Genomic DNA, 12,442 nt, shown 5'->3' with positions numbered 1-12,442 from the left:
TTAAGCCAGATCAATTCTGTCTTAAATAAAACCACAATGTGGAGAAGCAGCTAAACAGTCATGCCATGACCTCAAACCGAAAAATGAGTTGCTAAGTTTTCCTCATGCACACAGTTTTCAGCACAAATTAGATTTCCCAACCAGATTTATTACTACATTGTTAAAACAAGATGCCAGCGTATACTTTTTTTTTAAACTCCAGTTATTTCCTTAACTTAAGCTGTAACTTTTACATGCTTTAATACAAACATCTTTGCCTCTAATGACAACTAGCCAAGTTTTGCTAGCATTACAATTTCAACGTGCTTGCAATACTACGAGGGCAAGGACTGTAAGAAATCACTGTGATACTTACCTAGATAATCTTAATTTGTTAAGTATTCCTTATAGCCAGAACTTTTACAATAATACGAATGTAATGAAACAAAATTTCCTACAATACCTAGTATGCTCCCAAGTGAAGAAAAATAGGGATAGCAAAGACTAGACAGAACATGAGAAAAATGCATAAAATTAGGATAAATTGCCCTTCAGCAGCATCAATAAAGGTTAAAAGAGTCTATGAACAATTTTCCTTTCCTAAATGGAAGCTTAGCTTTTGGAACTACAGAAATATGCTGAAGGGAAATAATAAAGTTTTATGATTAGGTTTTGAAAATACCACACAGTGATTTACAGCATGTTGTTAGAGGGCATAGTTAAGGTTGTTTTAGGGTACACCATTTCAGATGTTTCTACTTAATGGTATGTCGGCTCAAGAGAAGTGTTAAGATCTAGTGTACAGTTTACATGTCACCTAGTGACTCCCAGTGTTAATGTTTTCAGGAAAGCTTTCAACCAAGTATCTAAACAGGCCTGTACTTAGGAATGACAGGTTGATAAAATATTTATGCAGATAAGACCAGACTGAGTTCATTGAGGTCTGTTAGTGTTCAGCACCTTTGAAAATCAAACCAATATGTAAACAAATCTGTCTTAAGAGAGCACCGTCTGCAAATCATTATTTAACACAAAGATTCCCGTCTTCATCACTTGCTTTATTTCTTTGACAACTGAATATTCTTCTATGAAATCTCGATACAGAAACCCTTGCCTACACATAATCACCTTTGACATTAAATGTTCCTGTGGTTTCTCTTTTTCTCTGATGTCTGTGTCCAAGAATCCAGAAATCTGTGTAAGGAGCTCTTCATACTTTCTGCTGATTTTAGAAGCTTGAGTCATGCTTTCTTCACACTCATTCAAATATTTACTAAATCAGACAGAAAAAAAATACACCTATCAGGATGAATGTTCTCTGAAACAGAATTCTAGGCAAAAGACATTATCCTAAGATTATTGCTAGCTTCTGCATACCACAAAATGAATTTTTAAAGATACATATAATTCTCTATATCTCTTATTTAATACATACAACTTTTGTTGTTGCCTTACATGTAAACATTTCTTCATCTTTGCTTTTGATTAGCACTTTAAAGAATCTTCTATGATCTCATTCTCAGCACAAGATTTCAATAAAACACAAGAACCAGGTAACATCAATAAACAGTGCCCTCAAGATACTAGAAATGGAGGCTGCAAGCAAAAGCTTAGAAAAAGTAAGGGGGAAGAGAGTGGTCAAATTATAGTAAAAATATGCTAAAAGCACTTCACATCCCCTCTCCCTCTAATGAAGATGACAGCGCTGATCAACAAACTCCAGAGAAAGAAAAGCCCCCCCCCGGACTAATGGAAGTGTAGGATATCCAGAGTACCTGCAAAGGGAAGTTTACCAGCAAAAGCAAACGGAGATGGGAGACACTACTTTGCTGTACATACAGTCTTCTGCAGTGTAACACTACCCACGGCCACAGGACATGGAGGCAAAGAGGGGAAAAAAAGCGCACACTAGATTCAGGCTAAAGGGATCCATGAAAAAAAGAAAATATCAAGGGACTACCACAACAGTATGAAGAAAAGGCAGCTTTTTGTCATCAATTTCAACACTTTCAAAAGGTGCCAATCATGTGGATACATATCCCACATCAAACATCTGTTATCAGCCTTAACAGCAGGTATTGGTTTGTAAATGGTCTGTAAGAACAAACCACCAAATAACAGAGTGGTCAGATTAACTCATTGGCATAAATGTGGTTATATCGCTCCTGTTGCCAGGGACAAAGACAAGTCCAGCAAACAAGCATTGCCACAGTCTGCATAGGCAGCAAACATATAGATCTAAATCTTGCTCATCATGCTGCAATGCTGAGTATCACTCCTGAAAAACTACAAAGAAACAGATTAACAAAAATAGCCAACCAAACAAAGCTCAAAATGACCGTTAGTGTAATCCAAATGTCAACTCCGATACCTCTCAGATAACACTCATGAGAGATACAGTCAGTGGTAAAAACAGCGCAAGAGACAAAACTATTGAGCTTCCAGTTGAGAAACAAGGTACTTTCTAAAGCAAGTTCTTCACAAAGATTTGAGCACTAGAATAAAACAAGATGTGAGATATCACCAAACAGCTGTCTAGAGCAAATATTGTATTGAAACTCATTTGCTTATCAGAGCAGAGCACTATTCTCAGTTTTCAAGGTGGGCATGCTAGCCGTTTTCTAGACTCATTCTTTTCCATTTCTGCTATCTTCCCCTCTAGGATGGCAATCAAACAGGCAACACAGCATCACTCCATAATCAAAAAGCAGCATGAGACTCCTATAGGAAACACAGAGTGAGTGCGAACACAGTATGTTAAATAGTTATAAATCACCAAGCAAAAGAGATGGCCCGTGAAAAAATTTAAGATGTTGCCTTAGGAGGGAGATCAGCACAGTTGTTGTCAATGCTGCAAAGTGGAAGACAGTGGAAGAATAACAGAGAGGAATGGAAAACGTTAATTATTGCTCTGGACAGGACGAGGATAGTTCCATGTACTACTGCACAGCACACACTGTGAGCCAAGACAGCTCTGTCTTCTGCAGCAGGCACTGGCCCTCAGAAACCAAGTGCCTCACAGCTTTCTCACCTCCAGGCACCTTCCTCTCCTCTACAGCCCCAGCTAAACTAAACTGTGAGATGATGGCTAAACTGCTGTCCTGAGGAGGGATAAGTCAGAAGTGAAAAGGTATGAGAGTCCGGACACGCCACACATGCACACCTATATGTTAGAATACTTACGAGATTGACCGCCAACCCCTCAAACTGTTCTGTGGGTCTGAAAAAATCGAGGCACATCACACACAGAACCATGCCTGCGTCTAAAAATAAACAATCTGAAGTACAAAGCACGTACTTGACAACTCTTCGAATAACCTAATTACCTCCTGTAGGAGGTGTGAGCACCTAGAAAACAGACAATTGGGTACAAAAAAGTAGAACGCAGCTCTTTCACAGTTTGCTAGCTCTTCAGAACTAATGAGCAAAGAGAAGGGGAGGAAAAAGGAAAAAAAAAAAAAAAGCTTTTCACAGTTCGGGCTCTAAAAATACCTTGGCAATAGACTGGTTGAGTAAAAAAAGCACCATTTTCAATAAGAGGTGTACATCTTGGAATCCAATCACAGAAATCATTAAACTTTTTTTACTATACCCCTAGGTATAGAATGTAAATGTGCATTTCATGCCTACTGGCTTGCTCTTCCCTTTTATTAGTGGTTTTCAGTGAAAATCTTTCTTGAATACCTAATTAGGACTAGTCATGTGCCACGCACTACTAAGGTGGCCAAACTAAGCGAGTAAAGTTCATTAAGTCAATACATTGACTACTATTGTGGCACACGTGACCATCAGCTGAGGATGAGAAAAAGCTTCGAAAGCATACACTGTAGATTCATGACCGGTCCAACATGTTTGTCCTTCCAAAAGAGCAGACTCACCCTGCATTTATCCCTTTCCCTTTTGCCAGCACTCCAGTGGTACACTCCAGGTGCACAAAGAACCGGACCTGAGATTGGTAGAGCTGGAAATTGAGCTTTTTATTTTGCTCATTTCTCTCTTGCAGCAGTTCCCTGGTCCTGATCACCATGCAGCAACACAAACAGGAGTGCTGACACAAGCATCATGGGCAAAACAGAGCAGCCAGGACTGCACTGGGAGTGACAGTACAGATTTATGCCACATAAAATTGATCATATCACTGTAACGATAGGCTAGTGTGATACACAGTATTTTGGCAGTTTTCCCCCAGTGAGTCAGGCAAACAGGATAGGTTTTTCTTCCTTTTTTCTTCTCCGCCCCCCCCCTCGCCCCCCCCAGAAGTAGCATTTTAAAGAATCTTAACAACCATTACCTCAGAGACTGTGATGTTTTTTATGTTGCTAGGATGCATAATACACTTCTCGGTTTAACTATTTCCTCACTTATATTAGGATCTTATCTAAAATCTTTGGAGATCAACATCAGCACTCTCCAGACAGAGCTTTTTGCGAATCAGCTGGTAATAGACGAGTGCACTGCAATGGATTTCTCTAGATTTTAAAGTAACTTAATTATCCACTTCTAACATAGAAAGCCTGGAACAGCTGTGCAAAATACTCATTTGGGAAATACAGACATTTGGTGAACACTCAACTTGCTCTTAACTACACAGTATTGATATGGACACGGATATTAGCCTTGTAGTGGTGGAAAAAATCCATTATAAAAGCCTATAAGGTGTCTATTAATATACTATGACTGACACTGATTTTGGAATTTTAGAGTTCAGAATATTTTCACACCAATCAATTTTATTTGTGATCAACATTGCTATCAGTCTCTATCCCACAGACCTGAAATATTAGCAGTTATGCAGAACTGACCGATCAATGCTCTGACACGCTATGCTAATAACAGTATAGTTAAGGATACAATCTTTTAATATTAATTTTTATGCAATCAGTATGCACATTTAAAAAAAAAAAAAAAAACAAACACAACACCACACAGCAATGTCCAGAAGAAAACAGAAGAAAAGTCAGACAAAGCTAACATTACTGAAAGCTGAACAAATATTAACCAAACATTAACATGCATCCTTCAGGATGCTACTAACTAGGAATTATACCATATTTTCTTTATGATGCTGTTTCTAATGGACAGCTTTACACTAAGGAAAAAATTCCCTTGACACTGTTCCTGTTCCAGCTGTGACACAGAAGAGAGTAAGAGACCGGAGTGGTGCAGCAGCACAGTCATTCACCACTGCACGGCCCATGCAGCATATCAACTGACAGGTAAATGTCTGCAAAAGACGCCACGTGGTAAGGACTGACCAGGGCACTAGGCTGTAGTTGCAGGTACTGCCCATCACAAGCATGCTATGAAAGGCACAAAGTTTGCCTCAGTGCCATGCATGGAAATACCTCAATGAGGAAACCATACCTATCACTTCTACTGCATTCAGACAAACAGCTCTCTGGGCTCATTTTTTGTATACAATGAGGTTACACCAAGCTGACTCATATCATCATTTCTCCTCTGAAGGACAAAACTCTCAAAACCCCATTTATGGGCTAACAACTCAAACCAAAATTCAAATTTCAATACCTTCCACACACTCAGGTACAACAGTTGTGCAAGGCACTGTAACAGAATTCAGATATGCAATGAAGTCTGTCTACCAACATATTTTTCTGCATTGACAACTGCACCATTCTGTTATCCCAAACAAAAATTGTTTCTCATGTCACATGAATCTTACTTAAGCTTGGCATTTTGCTCATGAAGCTCCTCCTTCAGCTTCCAGTTTTCCTTGAATGCTGCCTGAGCTGTCAGCTCAGCCTGGTTTTTAGAAGTGGTGAGCGCACATGCCTCTTCCTCCATCTCCTGAATTCGGGTTTGCAAAGACAGGAGGCGAGACATCTGTCTAGCATTGTTTTCCATGTAGCTTTCAGCTTCAGCCTTCAGCTCTTGAAAAGAGGCTTCTTTAGAGACCATTCTGGACCTGAGTTCAAGAAGCTATAGGCAGAAAGGAGAAAACTCATAAAAAAGGGAAGAATCATTTTGCCCAGGCTGAAATATAGGACTGCACTACAAGAAACACATTTTGGAACAAAAGACTCAGTCATCTATCACACTACAAGACTGAGTGGAGGGACACAACTTTATTTTCATATAAGTAGGAATGGAAGAAAAGGGTTTGTAAAACCCAAAGCTGCTGTTGTGTAATACAATACAACTTTTCAAGATAATCTCTTACACGAAGATAAATTTATTTACAAATTCAGAACTTAGCAAAAGCCCACCTTAAGTTCTGCTGCACAGCCTTAACTCACCTCCCTTATGCATCTGCATTACAATACAGTCATTAACACCACTATTCCCTCTTTTTTGCCTGCCTCCTCCCTGCTCCCAATTCTGGTGCACAATTCCACAGATAATCTATAGCTGTGGGGAGTTGCAACAGCAAAGTATCTTGTTTTACAAGGGTGGACCCTTTTGATGATGTGCAGCATATTCAAAGGCAAATAAATTTTTGGAGACTTGTGCTGTAGGCAACCTCTTCTCAGCTTACGCAAATAGTTATTTTTTGGTCTGACAATCCAATCAAATGTAGGTGGATTTACACAGAAACAGCAAGAGAGCCTTTTAAGGAAGGGTGGGAGGAGGGACATCACCGCCAAATGCGAAGGACCTGTTCCAGAGATGATGCTAGATTTTCCCAACAGTTCATGGAGTTCCGTTGGTTTTCTTTACTTTCCCCTCTCTCTTTTAATTAAAAATACCATTTTCCATTTAACTATTTCTGCTACAAGCTTCTCTAAAAGACTGAGCTTGAGGCAGACACACCAGACACATAAAAAAATCAGTGTTTTTTGTTAAAAGGAACAAACTTCAGTGCTGCTTTATGTCAGCTCCAATTTTGAGAAAAGCAGCTCTGCCTTCTCCCAGGCTCAGGGGCTTCACTTAACATACTCCACCCTCTTTTTCATGCTAGAAGAAGCACTTACATGGCTATGAGGTGAAATAAGATTGGGAAACTGATCCGGCTAAAAAACAACCCAGAAGAGGTTTTATTTTTCAATTGCATCAGGTTCCCCAACAACACAGCACACCATAAAACTACACATACATCTGTGCCAACACAAGGGATGGGGCAGTGTGGGGAAGGAAATGAGCAGCTGAAGGAACAATAGGATTGCTTTGCTTGGCAGCTGGACCAAGCTATGGTAGCTTAAAGCATTCACAACCTTAAAATTTTTCTGTGGTTCAACTCCCCATCTGCAAAATGTGTTATTTTTTCCTCTGTCCATTGTTTTTGCGGTCAGTTCCACTAGCAGAAAAAGCAAGAATAATCCCATATCGTGAGTTTTACAGAGCACTCAGTAGAACAGGGCTCTGACCTCAGCTGGGTCATGAAGGTCTTTATTAACAAGAGCATGAACAGCTGCTTTCTTGACTATTCTTTTACTTTTGCAAGCACAGTGCTGAAAGAATCTATAAATCAGTCAGTCATGCTGGCAATAAAGCCATTCAACATTTCCAGTAATAAATTCTTTCTATGAGAACATGAGATTCTGTATGGCTTTTTAAAATTGAAATTTAAAGTACTGATCCTGGATAGCCATTAAATGTAGGGGACCTCTGCAGTAATTTCAGGATCAACTGGTCAGATTCAAGTTCATCTGATGGACTCTCATCCCTGTAGTACTGACTGGATACTGTATTAACAATTCATTCTCCTATAATACTACATGGTTTTGCCGTTTCCCATATTCAGCTATCCACAATTAAAGAAATCTTATTTCATTAATAGAGCCTTTTTTAATGTTCAAGCACTATGCAAGTATATCACAAAGCACTTTACAGTGTACAATAGAAATATACATTTGTAAAATGTACAGATGTTTAAACAACTAGTTGGATGAATGTCCACAAGTTTCTATCAAACTTTATGTATCTATGTGTATTTATGAAAATATACACCTAAATCTATGTATGTAAATAAATGAAAGCATTTCATGTCTCCTAAAGGCAAATTCAACTCCATTTTAAAACTGACCACTGCCCGCATTGCTGAATTCGATCAGATCAACCTTATTCAGTACTATGTTAAAAAAAACTACATGTGAAAACACAGAAACTCTAAAAATTATCCTCTAATAAATCCTCTCTCCTGAGAAGTACCATCCGTACAGCAGGGACAGCAGAAAAGGATGTATGTGTGTTCTTCAGCCTCTCTAGTTAAAATCAACCTCATTAGCTCAAACACAACTTCACTGGTGATGAAAGCAAAGCAAATTTGGAGAGCTGTAACATGAATAAAGTGGAGAAATGGGTGAGGATGGGCAGTTATACCTTAACTCACTAGCAACAACAGGAGGACATCTACTGGGACTTTTATACAACCACAATTTAGAAAAGTTAATTTTCATGTTTAATTAAAAAAGATTGCATTTAGATGATCATGGTAAAAAGCTAGACTGCTTCAAATCTTTCAAATATTAACTCATAATCAGTTCTTGAACACAGAAGCAAGCAGAGCAAAAATCACACGGAAATTCTAAAAATAAGAATGTTATGAGAAACAAAAGTTCTGTATCAAAAGCACGAAGTTTTGGACTTTCTGCAAGCTTTCTATTCTCTGCAAAAAGTGACTGTAGAGAATCCTCAGGTTTGGAGAAGGATTTGGAAGTATTTTTAATGTACCTCTGACTGGGCACAATCATACTTCACTGAAAGTGCTGCAAGTTCACTTTGAGCAGTTTCAGCTGCAGCTCGATAGTGATTCATCTGCTCTCTAGTGACAGGAATATCCAAAAGAACGTGATCTTGAGATTCCTGGGAAGACAGCATGAAAACAAAACCATTAGACATTACATTTTTTTAATATGTTTGCTTCAGTGCTTTTTTGTTTGATGAAGCTGTTCAAGGGCATTTATTCCAAATACGTTATTTCCAGAGTAACTGACCCTTACTGAAAAATAGGATAAACAGTCACTTTTCTACCAGTCACCGCTTTCATCTGCAAGTTCAGCTACCAACACCAGTGATAAAGTATAACAGCACGTAAGATATTCCCCCTCAACAATCTCATGGCCTCCCACTATTTTCAGCTCAGGTTATTTCCAGCAGTTTCTATGTAATTAGCAACATTCAAAAGGTCCTTCTTCTACAAACTTATCCAGTCACTCCTTTAACCCACATAAACTTTAACCCAAAGGGACTCCTCACATGTCTCTTATGCAAAAAGCCACTTTGGTTTTTAGACTTCAGTTACATTGCGTGCCCCCTCGTTTTTATTTTGGAAGGAATGGTGAAAAAAAGCAATGGCTATCAATCTTCCCTCTCACGATTTTGCGGATTTCTATCATATCTCACCTCCACAGTCTCTCTACCAGGTTGAAGAGTCCATGCCTACTCAGACACTCCTACCTGCTCCTCAACAACACTTTTTGGCTTGCCAATTTGTGCTTTTACTTATAACCTGCAAAGGCTAAAGGTCTTTTTGAACTCCTTCACTTGGACACAACTTCAGCTTTCTGAATGATGCTTTCTCATCCCCAGCAATCACCATACTGACTTCCTTTCACCCATTTTCAAGCCCTTCTGATAGATGGCAAGCACTGGCTCTGTGCTTCTAGCACAGCCTGCTTCACACCACTTGTACAACTCTTTTAGCTGTGCCTTTTAGACTCTTTATAGTAAGTGTTCTCATTTGTGTGTGGTTCTGCTCTTCTACAGAGGAGCAGAAATGCATTGGATTTCTTGGCCTTTGTTACTTAAATCTTTTAATATGAAAATTCAGACCTGAGGTCTTGATAGGAGTCTCATTAGACAGAACTTCTTTTTCAACGCATAGTGACTACAAAATGATGAAATTTAACATCTTCAGAACAGAACTGTGTTTAGGTGATGCTGGGAGCACACATGGCAGAGGACAGAACATGAGATTTTTATTCCATCAGCTCCCACACAGAACTGAAACAAACTGCAATCCTAGTGCATTTAGGTATGCATTACAAAATGCAATCTCCCCCAGCTAATGACTGCTGTTGAAACACGGTATTCCAATGGAGACAGAAACAAGATGTCTTCAATTCATGCTGTTCTACATCAGCATTGGTTTCCAGGCTGAGATAAATTACAAGTTCAGCTCCTACGCATTCTCAAGAGAAAAAAAAGAATGAACAGCTTTCTAAATAGGTGAACATCTAGTAAAATAAGCCTCTACCAGGAAGCACACAGAGAAATCCCTGTGGAATAAGGCAAAACTACTAGTTTGGACTGTAGCAGAAGATAAATTACCTGAGATTAGTTTCTATAATATTGTCAACTCTTTTCTTTAATCTTTCTTCAATGCGCTAGTGCACACTGGATTAGACCCATCAAGTTTAATTGCATTCACCTCCCTCAAAGACACTCAGCTGCGCTCTTTCACAAAGGAGTTGCCACTCTCATCAAGCCAGACTGATAGATGTGGTACAGCTCACGGCCATGTACAACATAGCACACAATCTCTGAGATAAAAGAGCTGCTAATTCTCTCAACACTTTATCACAATTCTGAGGGAGTGAGGGAAGGCATGTGCCATCCCTTTGCTACTTTGTCTTCCTTTTTGCTTTACTCCACTTTGTACAAACACATTAAATTCTTTGATGTAGAGAGGTTTCTTTTCACTCTGTAATACACCAGGGCTCCAAAACCATGGATGGAACTTGCAAACAGTAACACTGTGTATGTTACTTATGTATGTTATTTTACTTATATTACTGTATTGATGTACATTTTCTTTTTCTTCCCTAAACAAACACAACCACTTACGACTTTACAGAAAGAAGGAATACATCTCAAAACTGATGAAATAAAAGAAGCCCCCTGTTCAGCAGCAATAACCAACATAAGAAAACCCTTGACAGCTGGAGCTTCTGAAACCTACATTTGTCATACAAATCTAGATTTTAAAACGATAAGCACTTTAAAGATGCAGATACCCATCCAGAAGGATTTAAGAGAGTTTTAAACAAAGCCAGGTGCAAAAGTCAATGGGAATTACCATTTCACTCATTTACAGGCTTAGCGAGATTCACAGAAGCAGATCTCTGCATCCTCCAGTGCCTTAGTAAATACGAAGCTAATCATACATGGTGACACCATGCTAGGAAAGTTGGTATGATTATCATACTTTTGGCAGGGAATGTGCAGGCTTTAATATTTAAGTAAATAGTTTTCTATGTTTTGCCAGCAGCCATTCACAAGTCTGATCATTAATCACAGCTATAACAATGCAATTAATTTGGCATGACTCTACTATAGGGGTAAAATTTGTAATGCAGATGTGGTACTTCCACATCTCTGGAAAAATTCAGATTTGTAATGTTTCATGAGTACTATGTAGTTTATGCTGATTACTGTTAAGAAAACAGAATGCATAAAGTGTTAAAAGAGTAAGAGGCAGTAGACAGGAGAAGCCTTAGTATGTTACCACTCAGTCAGCTCTAAATAATCTAGGGTTTGGGCGTTTCTCCCATTCACATTATTAACTTTTTTGATCCCTTTCCACTTACCTGCAAGAAAATGAAGTTTTCATTTCACTTCAAATGCTAAACAGAAGCTAAATCTATATTTACAATACTTAAGAGTAATATCTACTTGGACCTTTGGCTTTATTAGCAATAAGCATTCTTTAGAAGATCAACAACATAAGGTCATTGTTATTATTGTGGGGTTTTTTGTTTTCATTTTTTACCAAATAACTACTTTCACCTCCCTGGAATCCAGCCTGTAGTTGGCAAACTTCACCTGATTCAGAAACAACAGAACTTTAACAACATTCAGTAGTTTATACCTCACCATATACTTTGAAATTGCCCAGCTGTTCAAGTCACTCACTCCCATTCTGCTTTTGTCAGCTTTTATTTGCTGCTACATTTCTTATTTCAACCCTGGCAAATGCTGCTAACACTGCCCCACCTTTCCCAAAATATATATTAAAAAAATCTCTATTGAAACAGAAAGCCCTCAGTAAGCATTTAGGCACTGACAACTATCCTGAGTGACTTGCCAACGCATTGCCTCTTTCCCATAGCAGATGGACACTACTCAGGGCAGGGATTTCTTCTGTTTCCAAAGAGCCTAAGCACATTGGGGTTGGCATACCAAAAATAATGACTCATGAACCTTTGTCGACTCAGTTCTTCCTTTGCTTCTTGGGGTGGGTGGGGGGAGGAGATGGGAAGAGAGGTTGAAAATTAAATAGATTTGCAATAGGATGACACCACAGAGCTACTTTAGTAAAGTATGTCATAGGTTACCATCAGCAAAGCAGGGCATAAAAGCAGAACACTATAGGAAAGCTTCCCTAGTAGCCTACGAGCTTTGATGGCCTCCACAATATTCAAACATCTAACTAAAACAGACATTCTAACTTTGACTTCTCTGGGTTACATTCACTGGTTCAGCTGCACAGGCAGACTTTGTGCAGCTATCGCTTCATTTTGCCACTGCTTTCCATGTGCTCCAAGTTTTTATTTCATCTCTT

General features: G+C 38.9%; 1 protein-coding gene across 2 annotated transcripts in view; it reads right to left on the bottom strand.

Annotated features, from left to right (window-relative positions):
* The window catches only part of LOC104250304 (damage-control phosphatase ARMT1), a 62,399-nt gene that overhangs the window by 29,707 nt on the left and 20,250 nt on the right, over positions 1-12,442 (bottom strand). The window contains exons 1-4 of one of the 2 annotated variants that reach the window (XM_059835427.1): positions 9,712-9,735; positions 8,611-8,742; positions 5,663-5,919; positions 1,108-1,252 (exon numbers count right to left, since the gene is read on the bottom strand). In XM_059835427.1, the coding sequence (XP_059691410.1) occupies positions 1,108-1,252; positions 5,663-5,919; positions 8,611-8,742; positions 9,712-9,735 (558 nt within the window). Of the gene's footprint in view, positions 1-1,107; positions 1,253-5,662; positions 5,920-8,610; positions 8,743-9,711; positions 9,736-12,442 lie in introns of those variants that run through there. The other variant, XM_059835425.1, reaches the window with a different exon arrangement.

The sequence above is a fragment of the Gavia stellata genome, chromosome 2 (assembly GCF_030936135.1).
Source record: "Gavia stellata isolate bGavSte3 chromosome 2, bGavSte3.hap2, whole genome shotgun sequence".
In the NCBI taxonomy this organism is placed as follows: Eukaryota; Metazoa; Chordata; class Aves; order Gaviiformes; family Gaviidae; genus Gavia; species Gavia stellata.
The sequence above is the reverse complement of the archived record's forward strand: the minus strand, read 5'-3'. Positions and strand labels throughout refer to the sequence as shown.